The 17,795-nt window shown below is 39.5% G+C and overlaps 1 protein-coding gene across 3 annotated transcripts in view; it reads left to right on the top strand.

Moving 5' to 3' along the window:
• Window positions 1-17,795, top strand: part of LOC127624642 (actin filament-associated protein 1-like 1) — a 31,906-nt gene that overhangs the window by 7,371 nt on the left and 6,740 nt on the right. Inside the window, exons 1-11 of one of the 3 annotated variants that reach the window (XM_052099450.1) lie at window positions 4,294-4,430; window positions 10,872-10,997; window positions 11,380-11,463; window positions 11,749-11,825; window positions 12,449-12,545; window positions 12,626-12,724; window positions 12,818-13,029; window positions 13,565-13,744; window positions 14,249-14,341; window positions 14,478-14,556; window positions 15,749-15,904. In XM_052099450.1, the coding sequence (XP_051955410.1) occupies window positions 4,394-4,430; window positions 10,872-10,997; window positions 11,380-11,463; window positions 11,749-11,825; window positions 12,449-12,545; window positions 12,626-12,724; window positions 12,818-13,029; window positions 13,565-13,744; window positions 14,249-14,341; window positions 14,478-14,556; window positions 15,749-15,904 (1,240 nt within the window). In that variant the 5' untranslated portion in view covers window positions 4,294-4,393. Of the gene's footprint in view, window positions 1-4,293; window positions 4,431-4,454; window positions 4,584-10,871; window positions 10,998-11,379; window positions 11,464-11,748; window positions 11,826-12,448; window positions 12,546-12,625; window positions 12,725-12,817; window positions 13,030-13,564; window positions 13,745-14,248; window positions 14,342-14,477; window positions 14,557-15,748; window positions 15,905-17,795 lie in introns of those variants that run through there. The other 2 variants (XM_052099453.1, XM_052099452.1) reach the window with 2 other exon arrangements.

Raw genomic sequence — 17,795 nt, forward strand, 5'->3', positions numbered from 1 at the left:
GAGCATTCCCTTGAACTTGGCCCCTGTTGAATTCAAGCCATTACAAATATTTAAAAAAAGTGCAGTTTTATGTACACTTAGAGCTAATGGGAAGAATCAAGTGTTTTCAATACCTGACCCAGTCATAACTTCCCCTCTGTACCACATGCTATAATATGATATTCAAAAAATATTTTAGTGCTAATTCAGTTTAAATTAAACAAGTGAAAATAATGATATTTTCACCTTAAATCTTAGTTACATCTGTTTGCAAGTACTTAACATTACTAAAAAGGGTAAAGAGCTCACTCTTTAAGAAGACCAAATTAGTTGAACTTGATTACATAAGTTAAGAGAAACTCCAGAAATTCAACATATTAGTGTTTACATTGTAAAAATTTGAATATATTGTAAAATATAAATAATCTTTAGCATGCAATCAGTGATTGTTGACTCACAGTCCGTATGTAATCTATAAGGCAACCACAATGTATTGCAACTTGTTTCTTGTGTTATGCAGGAGGATTTTTCCCATGGATGGTCATTAACATGTTCAAGCCATCAATAACCATGTTGTCATCCTCAAAGACTTCATCCCCTCCCTTTCAATTATGTGGCCTGTTGTTCCTCTGTAATTGACCCCACCCAGCAAGCTGTCATCCACTAAAATAGTGAGCACTGAATTATAGATATATTGCCCATATTCCATGTGTCCTCCATGTGACCTTGACTTGTAAACATAAAAGCCCTCTGTATGTGTCGGCTCTGCTGTATCATCTACAGTTTATGGCACGTGATTTCTGCCCACCCTGAATCAGACAGCTGATAATCTTTTTTGGGATAGTGTGATGTTCTGCATATGATATTTCATGAGAGATGCTAACATGGTCTGTGGATAAGACCACTAAACAGGCACAGCTGGTGCCTGCTGTAGATACAGTGTGTGTGTGTGTGTGTGTGCTAGTCTTATGCAGTCTTCCTATGGAACTGGTCCAGGTGGGAGTGAACTGAAAGAGAGTGCTCTGGATAGTGAAGATAGTGGTGGGGGTGGTGGGGGTGGGGGGGGGGTGGGGGTAGAGGAATAGGAAACAGAAGGTTTGGGATGATAGAAACTGCTGTCGTCAGCCCAGACAGGAAACTACAGCTGCAGGACATATCCCTTTACCCACAATGCCCTTGCCTCAAGACCGCACAGCTGCTTTCCTTAGAATTTATTTAGCAAATGTTTAAATGTGTGATGAGCTGTAGTGTATTTGGGTGAATGAATGTTTGTGCTGCATTTGTGAATGCTACATATGGCATTGTCCTGTTTTCCTCTAAAGTGATGTCATTGAGTAATTTTGGACCTCACAATGGCACGTTGTCTAGGGTTTTCTATGCAGACCCACTGAATGAAAGTTCAGTTGGAATGGCATGTTGTTTAAAACTTTGCCTATTCTATACAAAAAATGTACTTTTGGATTTGTTAGAATGTACTGTTTTAAATGGCTTCATCCCAGTACAAACTAGGAACACTTCTTCACTAAATAAACCATGTTTATATCATGTAAATGTCAGACTCATCAAATATACAAAGGACTACATGGTTCCCATGGTCATGGAAAACCTGTAAATATCAGGGAATTTAAAAATGGTGTTTCCAGGCCTGGAAATGAATACAATTTGTGAGAGAATCATTCTTTTGAGTTGGTTGTTGTCAAGGAATCAGTCAAAAAAAAGTCTGAAAGATTCATTGATGAATCATTTTGAACATGAAGGATTTTTTAAAATCCTGATCCAATAGTCACAAATGGCTCAAAAAGTAATTTAAATTAATTAATTGATTGAAAGGTGTGGGGCCCGCACACACACACACACACACACACACACACACACACACACACACACACACACACACACACACACACACACACACACACACACACACACACACACACACACACGTGTTTTTAGTTTTATTTTTTGTAAGGTAACCTAGAATGTGCTTCATGTGGTAACATGTATATTAAAGTAAACATTAAAAGTAAATTTATGGGTTAGATCAAGTAGAAATAGATCTTTGAGTGTAAGATTCTCATGTTACCATTTGTTCAATGTAGTGCTAATAAAAGTGTTGATGAGAGATGTCTTTTAAACATTGATAAGTTTAAATACAATGTGTCTTTGATCAGGGAGTGTCAGCAGAGATGCATTAAAAGATCCACTGAATCAGTCAGATAGGTTCAACAACCTCACATTCCCACTTATTACACACACAGAACAAATGTTAGCCTAAAAAAATGTGCTTCATGTGGTAACATTCCAGACTGACCTCACTGTGAAATTGGTAACAGTAGGTTGACTTTTCTTTAGCTAAAATCGGTATGTGCTTACTGAAGTGTGGAACACTGCCCCAGAGGCCAAAGCATTAAGTGTTGTTGGGTGTATGGGCACGTGTGAGGTCCATTTCCCGGGTGTATTGTCCATGGAGGGGCACCAAAATTAAGTTGTAAAGTGAGTTGTTTTCAGCTGTGCAGGCTATAAAACAGTAAAGAGGAATGAATATTTTATAACCGCACCCCCAAAACCCAAACCTAAACCTAACCATCAGTGGAGTAAAAATGTAATGTTAGGGGGAAAATTGCAAACTCCGAATCGCTCTTGTCACTGATTATGCAAACGCGATTACTTCCTGGTTTCAACATGGCATCCAATCCCGGGTCTCACATGCTGCTGATGCAGCATGCTTCTGGTCGCGCCACTGGGGAGGGCAAGCATGGTGGAACCAATGCAAACAAGTCTTATAGGAGATGGCACTTGTCAGTGAGTCTGCTTGATGTGGCAGATCCTAGGGTACCTTAAATACACTCTTCCCGTGTGATCATGATGGTAAATTAACCGGTTTAATTTAAGTCATCATCGAATCAACCTAAAAACATTAGATCATCAACAAAACAAATTTTAAGGGTTAGATCAGGGAGAAAAAGCTCCTTAAGGTAACAATTGCAGATTACTTATTTTTACATCAGAATAGTAGGAATGCACCATAGCAGAAACTGGGTAGTCTTTGGAATAGTTGTAACTGAGCTGATTGTACTTAGTTCCACAAACTTGACCCAGTTTCCAGAGAAGAACATGGTAGGCTGAAGACTGTGGATATGGATGCAGCGGGTGTGGGAACTTAAGTTGCTCGGAAACGGGACGGGTCACTCCCTCATCTGTGTCAGTAAGTGCACATCCAGACAATGGCCCTCTGGAGAGCTGTGGCTCAGGAGTTGTAATTGCGCTGCTGTAAATACAATAACAGAGTCATCCTACTCTCTGCTCTCTGAGTTTCCGCCTCCTACTCTTCTTCCACCCCTCTCTTTTTCTTGTTTCCCCTTACAGACACACACACACATTCATATTTCCTGCTCTCAGGGAGAGAGAAAAACTCTTATGAGAATTTGAATAACAATTATGCAGTCCTTCCAAATGTATTGATGAGATAGAGAACCATAACTGTTTGGAATTCTGTTTGGATTTCTTCTGCCATTCAACAAGCAAAGACTTATTTTACTGAACAGATCTAAGAATTGCTTAACTTGTTGTAATAAAGTTGTAATAATAATGATATGTGTAAAGACACTGTAAATATATTTATATTTACTGTAAATATATTTACAGTGGCCCCAAAAAAAGTATTTTGACACTTTGGTTCTCTTAAGTCAATGTATGAATGCCATTGCATTAGATAACAAAACATCAAACCAAGTGCCATCTGCAAGCAAATGATTATAGAGCATTTCTTAAAATCAACTTTACGTTTCTTAGCCATTTTTGCAACAACTTTTAAGCAACTGGTGTCAAGGAAATGTTTAGTAGACGGATGAAGTCAGTTCCCCTCAAGTTCACACAGGTGTCGGAGAGAAACTAGGTGTAGTTCAAGTCATCATTTTAAGAACTTTCTTATTTTTGTAAGATGTTTGCATGAATTGACTGCTAATGTGACCTTTAAAATAAATTCCACATGGTTTGATATTTTGTATTATAATGTAATGCAATGGCATTCAGATATTTTTAATTGTGACTTTAGTGTCCAAATATTTTTGGGGGCTGTTACACACAAAAAAAAAAACGATCATATTGTTTGTGTGTATAGTATAGTACCAAATAAAGACATCAGAAACATACTTTAGAAACAGGTTGCTACAAAATGATTAAACCATCTTTAATTGTAATTCTGTGTTTTTCTTCTTAACTATAGATTTTAGAATGTGAGTGAGTGAGAGAGAGAGAGAGAGAGAGAGAGAGAGAGAGTAAGCAGCGTACATCCCCTCATATCCTAGCAGTGAGGAGGGACTCTTCAGTAGATAATCACTACTGAAAGCTCTCAAAAAACACATTGTCTTTTTATCACACCTCAGTCAAACAGAGCTCAGGTGTTTTTGTTAAAATGGTGGGGTTCTCGTCTACATCAGCTGTCGAGACCGGTGAGCACTTATTCAGGGGTTTACTTTTATCTCTGTCTTTTACAGCTCTGTGTTTTCTGTGTTGACAGAGCTGAACAAGCATTTTCGTTATCTTCGTTTTTTGTGACTTGCTGTGAATTATATGGTTCCTCATCTGTTGACAGACAAGGCAAGGTATGAAGTTTGAGAGTGAATTATAATTTCATTGTTAGAGCTGTGAACTGATTTTTTTATATCTCAACAGAATATAGTGCGTCTTACTGCCATCAAGTCTTTTATTTATTTTATTTGGTTTCAATAATACAGTATGTTTTATCGTATGTTTATTTTAGAATGAGCAATTTTAGGCGGAATATGATAAAAACTTGAAACTATGAAAACTGATTAAATTATTATAAATCTTGCAAGCTTGTGTAAAATAGGAGCAATAGAATGACTGCTAATTAATGGATGGTGTAATGTTCTGTCTTTCAGCTTTATGTATGAACAGACATAGACATTTTAGCCTCATCCCAATGTTTCCCTTGCATTATCTTGAAAGTTATTTATTTTAAATGACTCCCTGAAGAGCAAATTTTTACAGCGCTGAGCGCTTTAATGAAATGTTCTGCATAATTACTGTCTTTCTCAGTGTTTCATTATTCTTCATATTCCTTACTCTTCTGTATAAAACACTGTGCTGATATTGAAGCACAGATAAATTCTTTTGTTAATTATTTTTCAGTTACAGGTTACAGCTGTTTTCCAATGTAATTTATTGTAATTATGTATATTAGCATGTACTATGTGTAATATTATACCTGTGCATGCCTTAATTTTGCATGCCAAGGGAAAAAGAGAGGTCACATATTGCAGTAATTACTTTGGTCCAAAAATAATAATTCATGCATCAGCAAAGTGCATTTGCATAAATGAGTGGCAGGTAGCCTTGAGACTTCTATCTGAAGAGGTTTTTCTTCCCCATCCCTCTCTCTAGATTCGAGTCTGGTGTGAAGTGCTTACATGTGCTTACATATGAAAGACAGTGGCTTGCATATGACAGGGCCAGCAAAGCCTTCTCTGCTGGCGTAACATGCCTAATAAATAAATATTTTTTCATCCTTTCATTCTCATTCAATATGTATTTCAATCGCTTTCCACTCCTAATTCATCTACATAGGAATAGCAAAAAAAAGAGAAAGGTTTATCCAATCAGAATTAATCCCTCGATGCTTATAAGCAAATTGTGTCGGCTGTTTCACAAATCGCATGTTCCTTACCCAAAGCACGCATGACTTCCTGAGCTCCACCCTGCCAGGCTTCATAATTTCTGCAGAATCCCTCTACAGTGCAAATGAATGGGCATCTAAAGTCAGATTGTCAGATTCATCAGCCAATCAGATCTTTAGGATATCTTCTAGCTGGCCTTGATTGATGCAATCACACTTTAAGTGATGTACGTAATTTGAAAGCGAAGAGCGTGAGATCTTGCTTGATTAGATGGCTTTCATCACTGCTGTTATTGCCGTTGAGAAAGAGATCCTTATGGATTTAAAAACCTGAGATGTTCTGCATGATCATGCAATTGATTAATTAAACAGGAAAGGAGGACTGATGTTCACTTCCAGCAAATTGGTAAGTGCTTTTTGCATTGTTATAGCAACATCAGGAGTTTTCTAAGTGTAAATTAGGCTACTGGAGCATTCAATGACGGATCAAGTTTTGAAAAGGCCTAGACTTAAATTCACGGGCCACCACTGATGAAAGAGTTAGTCACCATGACCATAACAGGAAAGACGCGGGAAACTCTGGTCTCCTTACTCTGTTTTGAGAAAGAGATTTACCTCTGAATATTTTCAAAAGGCAGCATATATAGTACTGTATACTGTAGATCAGGGCTGGACTGGTAATCTGGCATACCAGGCATTTTCCCAGTGGGCCGATGCACTTTGGGGCCGATCAGGGGCAGACTGGCCATCGGGAGAACCGAGCAGGCCGCGATAAGCTAAAATAAGCCACCGCGTTATGCAGAATGTGCCACAAAATGGCACCACGACATGCAGAAAAATGACAGCGAACACAACCCTGACGTGAAGTTTTGGGCCAGTTGCCATGTAAAATCCCGGGCCGATTTCTACAGTTATTGTCCATTATAAATGTGAACAGCGCTATCAATTCACAAATTGTGTGTGTCACAGTTTTACTGAAATTGCCTCAGGTGACTTGATAGAACTGGCTCTGCCAGAATGTGACTGACAAGACAAGACATGAAAATGAGTGGATGTGTCATGAGGAAAGAAATAGAAATTGATTGTAAACAAGTTTGAGCTCCAAATTTGAACATAAACTATATAAAGGTGATGAACATAAAGGGTCTACCTAGAGCTCAAGTAGTAGTTTATTTTTATACTTAATCAATCTAATCAACTGTAATAAGGAAGACTGGGGCTAGTTGTCACAAAGGCTATACATATTTTCTCTAGCAGTGCTATAAAATGTTGGTGTAACGAGGCAGGCGAGGAATGAGGATCTAAATGCAGCTTTAATGAAACAAAAGATAAACAACTAAGAATATAAAGAAACAAAACCCAGGAACAAAACACATGGAGCAAAGTACAGAGCATAACTACAAATGAGAAGACTGACAAAGAAACCAGGGGAAACAAGGGATTAAATACACAAGGGAAAACAAGGAACACCTGGGGAAACAATCAGGGAATGAGGAAAACCTGGGAAAATAATCAGGGTGAAACAATCATGAAATAAAACTATAAAGGACTACAAAAATAACACAGGAACGGGGAACTAGACAAAAACAGGGAATACATGACAGAGCACCCCTTAAATGGAGCAGATTCTAGAAGCTTTACAAAAATAAAAAAGGAATGTGAGTGGAAGGGGGTTACAGCCAGTTCAGAGTGCACAAGGGTAAGGGGAGCAGAGGAACAAGGCAAAGTCAGGGAGGCTTGTGACCAAGGTGGAGGGATGGAGAGCGAGGGCGACACTGCAGGCTTGGAGGACCAAGCTGGAGCCAGAGGTACAGAGGGCTGAGGTGGAGCTGGTGACCAACCAGGCCAGGGCAGATAAGCGGACGGCCAGAAGACCAAGGAGACCAGAGCAGATCAGGCGGATGGCCAGGAGACCAAGGAGACAACCTCAGGGTAGCAACTGGGTGGTGGCTGTAGGGCTGAGACAGGGTCAGGAGGCCAGGGAGGTAGCCGCAGTGGGCTTTGAATCTCACCCATTTTACATGTGTAGCACTGGCAAAGTCCGGAATAACCATAATGTTGTAATCCTCCCAGCACAACTTGCCTTTAATACTCGCCACATGTAAAACAATGTCTCTGTCTGCAAGAATCTTGCCAGAATGGAACGGGGCCTGTCACCTGCTTTGGGAGGCTGACCAGGAGCTCTGTGCATGCACTTTATTTCCAGATGATGGCCCACTGTGTCGATCAAATTTGGAATGAGCCTGTCAAGAAACTTGATCATATCTTGACTTTTCTTTCCCTCGGGGATTCCAAAGAAGCAGACATTATTGTCTGCTTCAATTTTTCCATATCCTCAAATTTTTCCCCACACCTGATCCAAATCAGTTTTGGTGGCTGGTGGATTAGTCTGCAGCTCTTTTCCAGTTGCTTCCAGAGACTAGATTAGCTTTTCAGCCTCGTCCATTCTTGTGATCAGGGTGGAAATGTTCGCCACCACAAATGTAGTCGCTCGACATATTTCTGTGAGGCCCTCCGTGTCGGTCGAGATTTTCGTTAGCACAGCATAAATGTTAGCAATATCGTGACCTAAAACATGAGGCGTGCAGTCATTCCCAACTGGACCCCCACCAACTTGCTCTTGAGAGGCATCAGACGTGTGCACAGGTAGACGATTTCAAATTCTTCAACATTCTACACTCCCAGTGCAGTTTAACACTCAAAACTAAATCAGTTCAAATCAAGTCATATTGATTGAAAGGATAAAGTGCAGTGGAGCTCGCCACTAGGCTGCTTCCACTCGCGTAGTGTCACGTGACTCCCAATCTTAACTACTGTTAATAAATAAGGCCTTATTGTAAAGTGTTACTGTTTTCTTTTTCATAGTTTTTTTTGCTATTCAAATTTGCTTGAAAAGCTTATAATATGCTGTTTGATTTGAAAGGTTCTATTGTGACAACTTACCCCATATAGTGCTACAAAATGCCCTGCAATGTGGCAAAAACATTAAGGTATTTGCCTGTACAGAAACTGATAGTTTGACAAAAACAACTAAGGCTACATCTACATTAATCCAGATACATTTGAAATGGCGTTTTCATTTCAAAACGCTCTCCGTCCACACTAGCGTTTTCAAAAGTTTTCCAAAAGTTGCTTGTCCACACTGAAACGTATGAAAACGCTTAAATTATGTAACTGTGCATGCTGAAAATCCCCGTTGCATGTAAGGTCTGAAACGCGATTCTCCTCGCACTCCGTCGCCGTACACCAATTCCGTGTGATGTGATGGTTGTGCAAAAGAACTTTTATTATTTAACAACGTTATCAAACTGAGTATCATGTACAACAGCATCGCAATAACACGGGCCGCCATCTTGATTGTTTTGGCTGGATAGATCACATGACTGTGTCACATGACAACAAATACATCATCTTTTTCAGATATATTAATTTTCACTGTCCAGAATGTGCATGCAACACAGATTTGCATCACAACCCAGATGTTTACACCTAAAGACAGCTATTATACAAGTTCACCATTGTTCACTAGTTTGTTCTGAGACATGATCCAGGATTTTCTAAAAATACCTTTTCTCTTTAGGGGGGTTTCTTGTTTCCTGTGTTTGTTAAGTCATTCATAACAGTGCAGCTATTGTTCACTGTGTGCACAGATTTGGAAGCACACTGCCAAAATAAATAAATTCCCGTCAGACCCCTATCATTGCTTGCTTTTTGCATTAAACCCTTCAGGATCTCATGTTTGGCATTTTGGCAAGGTTTCTCCAACAAAAAAAACTAAAAATCTTAGATGTCCATGTGAAGCAACTGAGGCCAACCTTATTACAAAATGATATTTTATAATAGAATATATGATATATATAATTATAATTATACATAGTTATCTTTAAATATTTCCAAATTATATATATATATATATATATATTATAAAACAAAATATTCAGATAATTAAAATGCATTACATTCTTGTGGCAGAAGAGTTAATCATTGATAAGGCAATACAAAAAGTGGTTTTAGAATACAATGTAACATAAAATGTTTAGGTCACTGTGTCAATTTAAATATAGTTTAATACTCAGTCTTTAGCACCTCTAAATCTGAGGCTATGGTTCTCAGCACGAAACCGATGGAGTGCGTACTCCAGGTTGGGAAGGAGGTATTGCCCCCAGTGAAGGAGTTCAAGTACCTCGGGGTCTTGTTCACGAGTGAGGGGATAATGGAGCGGGAGGTTGGCCGGAGAATCGGGGCAGCAGGGGCGGTATTGCACTCGCTCTATCGCACCGTTGTCACGAAAAGAGAGCTGAGCCGGAAGGCAAAGCTCTCGATCTACAGGTAAATTTTTGTTCCTACCCTCACCTATGGTCATGAAGGCTGGGTCATGACCCAAAGAACTAGGTCGTGAGTACAAGCGGCCGAAATGGGCTTTCTCAGAAGGGTGGCGGGCTTCTCCCTTAGAGATAGGGTGAGGAGCTCAGTCATCCGTGAGGAGCTCGGAGTAGAGCCGCTGCTCCTTTGCGTCGAAAGGAGTCAGTTGAGGTGGTTTGGGCATCTGGTAAGGATGACCACCTGGCCGCCTCCCAAGGGAGGTGTTTCAGGCACGTCCAGCTGGGAGGAGGCCTTGGGGAAGACCCAGGATTAGGTGGAGAGATTACATCTCCACACTGGCCTGGGAACGCCTCGGGGTCCCCCAGTCAAAGCTGGGTAATGTGGCTCGGGATAGGGAAGTTTGGGGCCCCCTGCTGGAGCAGCTGTCCCCGCAACCCGACTTCGGATAAGCGGTTGAAGATGGATGGATGGATGAACTCAATTTTTAAACACATCTTAAGATCCCTTAGTTCACATTTGCGCTCCTTCAAGTGTTTTGAACACAAGAACATAACGCATATTTGTGTTGTTTGGCCTTCTGAAGTGTTTTCTTCACTGTATAAACTGCGCGTTGCTCATACAGCTGAAATTTCACTTACTGCCCTCTGGAGTAAACAGGTGGTACTACAAGCTTGCATTTCACAGAAATCTTCCTTATTACGGTCCGGGGGCATTGCAATTAATTGCGTAAATTGTTTTAGCGCGTTATTTTTTGTAAAATTAATCGCCCTGAATTAACGCGTTAAATCGACAGCCCTAGTATTTAATAAACTTTGTACTTTTGGAGGCTGCAGGAAATATTTAATCACTTTTCCTGCTACTTTACCTGTGTCAGATTCTGCAGACATGTTTCTGGCCACTGATCTGGTCTTTTTGTTGCGTCCCTGTGCAGGTATGGAGCACCTAATAAAGGAGTTGAGTCTGCTCCTGAAACTGCTGGAGAGTGAGAGTTTGAGTTCAGCCACAGCAGAGAAGATGAGCGTGGTTAGGAACCTGGTCAAACAGCTGCAGCCATCTGGTGAGACAGAGCACCAAATACAGAACAGCTGAGGAGGCAATTTTGGCCATGGCCTTGCTAAAAGACCATTCACACTCACACATGAATGTTTATTGCTTACAGTATGTGAATGAAGAAATTAGTACCAGACTTACATATGGTAGAGAAACACTTAAATCAGTGATTTTCCATTAACGTTCCTCCAGTAGTATGGTTTTCTGATTGTCCTAATGACATTCTGATGCATTTGAATATGTTATGCATGTAACTTTTTGTAAAAGGGGTAGATGGTTACTTAAGAAAGCACACATATAAGCATTTGTAAAGGTCATAAATCTTCCACTCTGCAAAGTCATACAATTTGTAGGTATTCATTTATTTATTTATTTAATTTGCTTTGCAGTGAATGGCTCTGACTTCATATACATGAACACATCTCTCTACGGAAATGGTACCAGCTTTGTTGAATCATTGTTTGAAGAATTTGGTGAGTTTGTACATATGTCTTAAACTAACCATTTTGTTCATTGCTTACATACTGTATTGTAGACTTTTTTACAGAGTTTAGATGAAGAGTTTCCATTCAGTTCTTACTTTTTATTGGGTTTGACTGTTTTTAACTGCTCAACAGTACCTAAAACACATTCACTTATAAGAGTTGCTATAAATTGCTTACTAAATGCCAGCATTGATTGTTATAATCATATTCCCAGGATGTAAGATAATCTACAGTACATGTATTATAAGAAGTCCTTTTTTGGTTTGTTGTCAGATTGTGACCTGCAGGATCTGAGAGACTCCTCTGAAGAGATGAAAGATGTGGTGCAAGAAGAGATGCCCAAACAATCGGTAACAGAATCCATTACAAATGCACTCATACAAAATGCAACCTGTACATTTTTTTAAAACAGATAGGCCCGTAGGGATGTCCAAACAAATAGAGCAATGTTTAAACAGAGGTACAGTATTATGGCAAGCCGATTGAGCTTTTAATGCACCCGGCGTTACGTGTTGTAATTGTATTTGTACTAGTAATAGCTCATTCTGATATTTAAATTAGAGAGCTCTATAATTTATTTTTTGGAGTTCTCTATTTGCATTTTTACTAGTAAGAATGCAATTGCAGAGCTCTGCAATTGAATTACAGAGCTATGCGATTGTATTTTTTACTAGTAAAAATTTAATAATAGAGTTCTGTAATTGGAATTCTTACTAGTAAATTTGCAATTATGACAATTAATGCTGGGAACATTAAAATATAATTTGGCCTTCCATACATTGATGACACATTGAGAAAATCAGCCAACAAGTGGCTAACTTATATTTGTCTCTGCATATTAAGCTAGGATTGGATCAAATATTTTATATAGAAAAAACATTGCACAATTCAGCTTCTACAGCTTTAATATAACTAGTTTTCACACCAGTTTGAATAAAATGTATTAAATTGAAATTAATTTATTGCATCTCAGAGTCCTCCCCTTCCTACCACACCTCCTCCTGATGATTACTATGAAGAAGCCATACCGCTCGGACCAGGCACAATGCCCCAGTATATAAACACACGCAGTGAGTACAAACACAAACAAGCCTGAGATGGCTCAACAATGGTCAGTTAGGAAACCTAGCATACTTTGTCTATTTACCAGGCAACTCCAGTCGTCCGAACTCAATAGAGGATGCTTATTATGAAGACGCTGACAACAATTACCCAACAACCCGCCTGAATGGGGTCCCCAAAAACTCCTGTAAGGATCCTGTGAAGCCACACTTGTTTGTTATGCATGTGCATATTCAATATACTACTGTATATTTGTTTTAACAGTAACTCATTTCAACAGACAATGATTCAGACGCACTCAGTAGTTCCTATGAGTCGTATGATGAAGAGGACGAGGAAGCTAAATGCCAAGAGAGGACACACCAGTGGCCCTCAGAGGAGAGTCCAGTGGGCCAAATGAAAGACTGCCGCAAATGTGCTTTTCTGCTGCGCAAAAAACGCTTTGGCCAGTGGGCTAAGCAGCTAACGATCATCCGTGAGAACAGACTTCAGGTGACTCACTCTGGGGAACAGGAATGGACTGGGTCTCAAAAACAGCCAGGCTCATCATAACCCATTGCGGATAACCCCGCAATATAGTAGCTATCACGTGCATATAATACAAACTTGACTGCTGTATTTCATACACTAAAAGGGTAACCTTCAATTGTTACCTTAAAGATCTATTTCTACTTGATCTGACCCTTAAAATGAGTTTTGCTGATGTAGCCTAATGTAATCAGGTTGATTCAGTGGTGTTAAATATATTTTTTTTACTTTAATAAATCCAGTTAATTAAGATGTTACCAAATGATTCATATTTTAGGTTAACTTTTTTTCAGTGTAGTTCTTATATAGGTCTATAATTTTCTCTATATTTTAAAATGTCTTAAATAGCTGTTTCAATTACTTTTCAATTACAAAATGAATATAAAAATATAAAAATCTTATACTGTGTAGTAGATAGATATTTAGGGACAATCTAGGAACACATTTAGAAACAAATTGTACATTTGTCCTAAACATGGCATATTTATTTTCTCTGCAGTGCTTTAAGAATCCCAAAGATCTTTCTCCACACGTTGACCTCCCTCTTAATCTCTGCAATGTGATCTATGTGCCTAAAGATGGACGTCGAAAGAAGCATGAGCTTCGTTTCTCCATGCCAGGAGGAGAAGCTCTAGTTTTGGCTGTACAGAGCAAAGAACAGGCCGAGAGCTGGCTCAGGGTGCTTCACCATAACCTCAACATTTAATCTCTGACCAATATGTAAAGGTTAATGCACAGTAAATGAAATCAATCCAGGCAGGGTGATTAGGTCACCCTGAAAGCCAGTCATTATTATTTAGCAATAATGACTTTGTTTATTCCCTTTAATTACACAGCTACTGATCAAATAAATGAATAAATAGACAAGAAATAATGATTTGAGTTGAAAATATTAAATTTTATGAGAAAAATGAGACAGAAAAGTGATACAGGAGACATGAAACTAGCACAAGTATGTAGGCCTGGGTCAACAGTCAGTGTAGCGGTCATTATATATACATATTTAAGTGCAGAATGCCACGATTGACCAATCAGAATCAAGTATTCCAGTAAGCCATGTTATAACAGTGGTTAGTTAATCCACAGAGTTTAGATTAGAGTTGATCATGAGTTGTTAATTTATCGGCTATATGACTCATGTCTTTGGTTGAATAAATCTCATTTGATCATTAAATCTCTATAGGTCATTCAGGAAGTTTGTAATCTGGCAAGCAACACAAATGGAAAAGAGAGCTCATCCTCTCCAATGATCCTGCGAAAACTAGAGCTGGAAAAGGCAAGTCTGAAAGTATGGCTAATATCCCTTTGCCCAGAGGAAACAATACAACACTGATACTGATTGCAATGTTCATATGAATATAACCATTGTAGTGATCCCTATAATTGTTCTTTGTGTTTGTTGATTATTGCAGATGATGTCACCAGATAAACATACTTCAGATTCTGACAGCGGAGCAAATGGTGAAATTACACGAGAAAGCTGTGAGAATGGTATGGACACAGATAATGACTTGAGAAAATAAGCTCTGTGCTTAGTGAATGCTTCTGGGGTTACAGTCAGTTTTTCAGGTGCAGCACATTTCCTCTTGTTAGTTTTGTGATGTCACTCTTGAACAATGGCAGTAGGAACCCAGGAAGGATATAGCTGCTCTGTGCAGTACTTTCTCTGTCTTTGAGGTGTCCTGAGTTCAAAGTTTGTTTCGTAACTCCCATTTTTGCTTATTTTTTCAGGTTGCGTAGGGCAGCACTTCTCAGTTGGTTTTGTTCAAGACCCACATTTTACAATGGACCCAACTCAATTCCTAAATTGTTTATTGTACAACATTGAATGTTGAATTTTGATGGTTTAATGCTCTTGGCAGCCAATTATTCACAGCACAAAACAAATTATGGTCTGTACAATCCATGTTTATCCTTGTTGCAAGTGAGCCTATATTTAACTTCGTATATGGTCCTATTGTTTTTATTTTTTTCCTTACATAGTTTTGTTCATGGTTTTTGAGGATAAGGGCATGTAATGCAACCTGTCCATGTTGGCATCTGCCTTATATGACTGGCATCAACATAGTGACAGATTAATTGGTTTGGTCGAAATTAGTTTTATTGGAAGCCTAGACATTACATTACATTTGCATTTATGCATTTGAAACACTTAATCAAAAGCAATTTACAGTGAATTGTGTGTTGCCTGTGAATTGAACCCATGACCTTTGCGTTGTTTGCGCGGTGCTCTAACAGTTATCAACTATTGCAGTAAGTGTAAAAATCGATTTATTTTTCTATCCTTACTATGCATATTTATAGTTGCAAATGATTGTATTATTTGTATTTAAAAAATACAATCCTACTGTCCGCGAGCATATCAGAACAAACATGTGACCGGTATTTGGGTCACAACCCACCAGTTGAGAACCACTGCTGTATATTATCAAAGAAGCCAAATCTCCAGCTTTTGTAACTTTCCAACAACAAGTGTTGCCGATCCTGACATCTCACAGATTAAAATCACTTAAACCAAATGTACACTAAAGTGTCCTTTTTGTTTTATAATTTTTTTTCAACTCAACATTCTTAACAAAGGAAGTCAAAGACTGATCGGGAATGGGATCCAAGCATATGTTTCATATCTTGTTCTTGCTCTGTGTGCATCCTCTTACAAAGCTTCCTGTGCTTGTTCCTGTAGGGAAGGGCAGGAAGGGGACATTCTATGAGCTGACTGGATCTATGAGTCGAGCTGCTGGCAGAAAAATTAACCGAATCATCAGTTTTTCCAAAAAGAAGCAGCCCCTGCCAGGCGAGACCAACACGTTCTCCCATCTCGATGACAATCCCCGTTGTGGTGAGGGCACAGAAAGCCATCTTGGCTTTTGCAAGTAGCATGTAACTGTTCAAAACATTTTACAGACTTTTCTGAAGGCTCTGACTGGTTCTATGTTGTATTTATAATGAGTTATTTTAAAAAGTCCCTTTAAGGCAAGTCACTTATTCATCCAGATAGAACACACAGTGAATTCGGTGACAGGAGGTTGAAAGTTCTATTTTGTGCTTACTAAAATTTAACCAGTGCCCCCAGAAGCTGGAAGTGTTGTGATATGTCCACAGGTTGGTGCTGCAAGCGAGTTGTATTTTTAGTTGTATATGATGTGATACCACCAAAAAGCATATTTAATTAATCCTAACCCAAACCCCAACCCTAAACCTTACCACCAGTGGGGTAGAAAGGTTGTTTTATGAATTTCGCTAACCATCGTTTATATATACTCGATTACTTTGTTTTCCATTGGACAAGAACCTGTTTCTCATTGATTGCTTGTGCAACATGCTAGTGCCACATGGGAAAGTAAGCACATTTAAATTGATGGGGGATGGCGTTTGTCAGTAATTAGGGAGATGGGGGGTCAATTTCAGGGAAAATTAACATTCGTAAGCAGCATGTTGATTTCCCATGGGCAGTTATTTCCAATCATGCAAGCAACGCTCCTATCTACCTGAATGGGGAAAGACCGAAATCTCTAGAACTGTTGGTCAAGATTTCATTCAGATCAAATCAATAATTATATACAGTGCATCCAGAATGTATTCACAGCGCTTCACTTTTTATTCCAAAATGTATTAAATTCATTATTTTCCTCAAAATTCTATAAACAATACCCCATAATGACAAAATGAATTAAGTTTGTTTGAAATCTATGCAAATTTATAAAAAATTTAAAATGAAAAAAAAAACAATCACATGTACGTAAGTATTCACAGCCTTTGCTCAAGGACATTCACAGAGTTTTCCCGTAGCCACTCCTTTGTTATCTTGGCTGTGTGTTTAGGGACGTTGTCCTGCTGGAAGATGAACCTTCACCCCAGTCTGAGGTCCAGAGTGCTCTGGAGCAGGTTTTCATCAAGGATGTCTCTGTACATTGCTGCATTCATCTTTCCCTCGATCCTGACTAGTCTCCCAGTTCCTGCCGCTGAAAAACATCCCCACAGCATGATGCTGCCACCACCATGCTTCACTGTAGGGATGGTATTGGCCAGGTGATGAGCGGTGCCTGGTTTCCTCCAGACATGATGCTTGCCATTCGGACCAAAGAGTGTAGTTTTGTTTCTCATGGTCTGAGAGTCCTTCAGGTGCCTATTGGCAAACTCCAGGCGGGCTGTCATGTGCCTTTTACTGAGGGGAGTGGCTTCAGTCTGGCCACTCTACCATACAGGCCTGATTGGTGGAGTGCTGCAGAGACGGTTTTCTTCTGGAAGGTTCTCCTCTCTTCACAGAGAAACGCTGGAGCTCTGTCAGAGTGACCTTCGGGTTCTTGGTCACATTCCTGACTAAGGCTCTTCACCCCCGATCGCTCAGTTTGACCGGGCGGCTCTAGGAAGAGTCCTGGTGGTTCCAACTTCTTCCATTTACGGATGATGGAGGCCACTGTGCTCATTGGGACTTTTAATGCTGCAGAAATGTATCTGTACCCTTCCCCAGATCTGTGCCTTGATAAAATCCTGTCTCGGAGGTCTACAGACAATTCCTTGGACTTCATGGCTTGGTTTGTGTTCTTACATGCACTGTGGGACCTTACATAGACAGGTGTGTGCCTTTCCAAATCATGTCCAATCAACTGAATTCACCACAGGTGGACTCCAATCAAGTTGTAGAAACATCTCAAGGATGATCAGTGGAAACAGGATGCACTTGAGCTCAATTTTGAGTGTCATGGCAAAGGCTGTGAATACTTATGTAC

The sequence above is a fragment of the Xyrauchen texanus genome, chromosome 31 (assembly GCF_025860055.1).
Source record: "Xyrauchen texanus isolate HMW12.3.18 chromosome 31, RBS_HiC_50CHRs, whole genome shotgun sequence".
In the NCBI taxonomy this organism is placed as follows: domain Eukaryota; kingdom Metazoa; phylum Chordata; class Actinopteri; order Cypriniformes; family Catostomidae; genus Xyrauchen; species Xyrauchen texanus.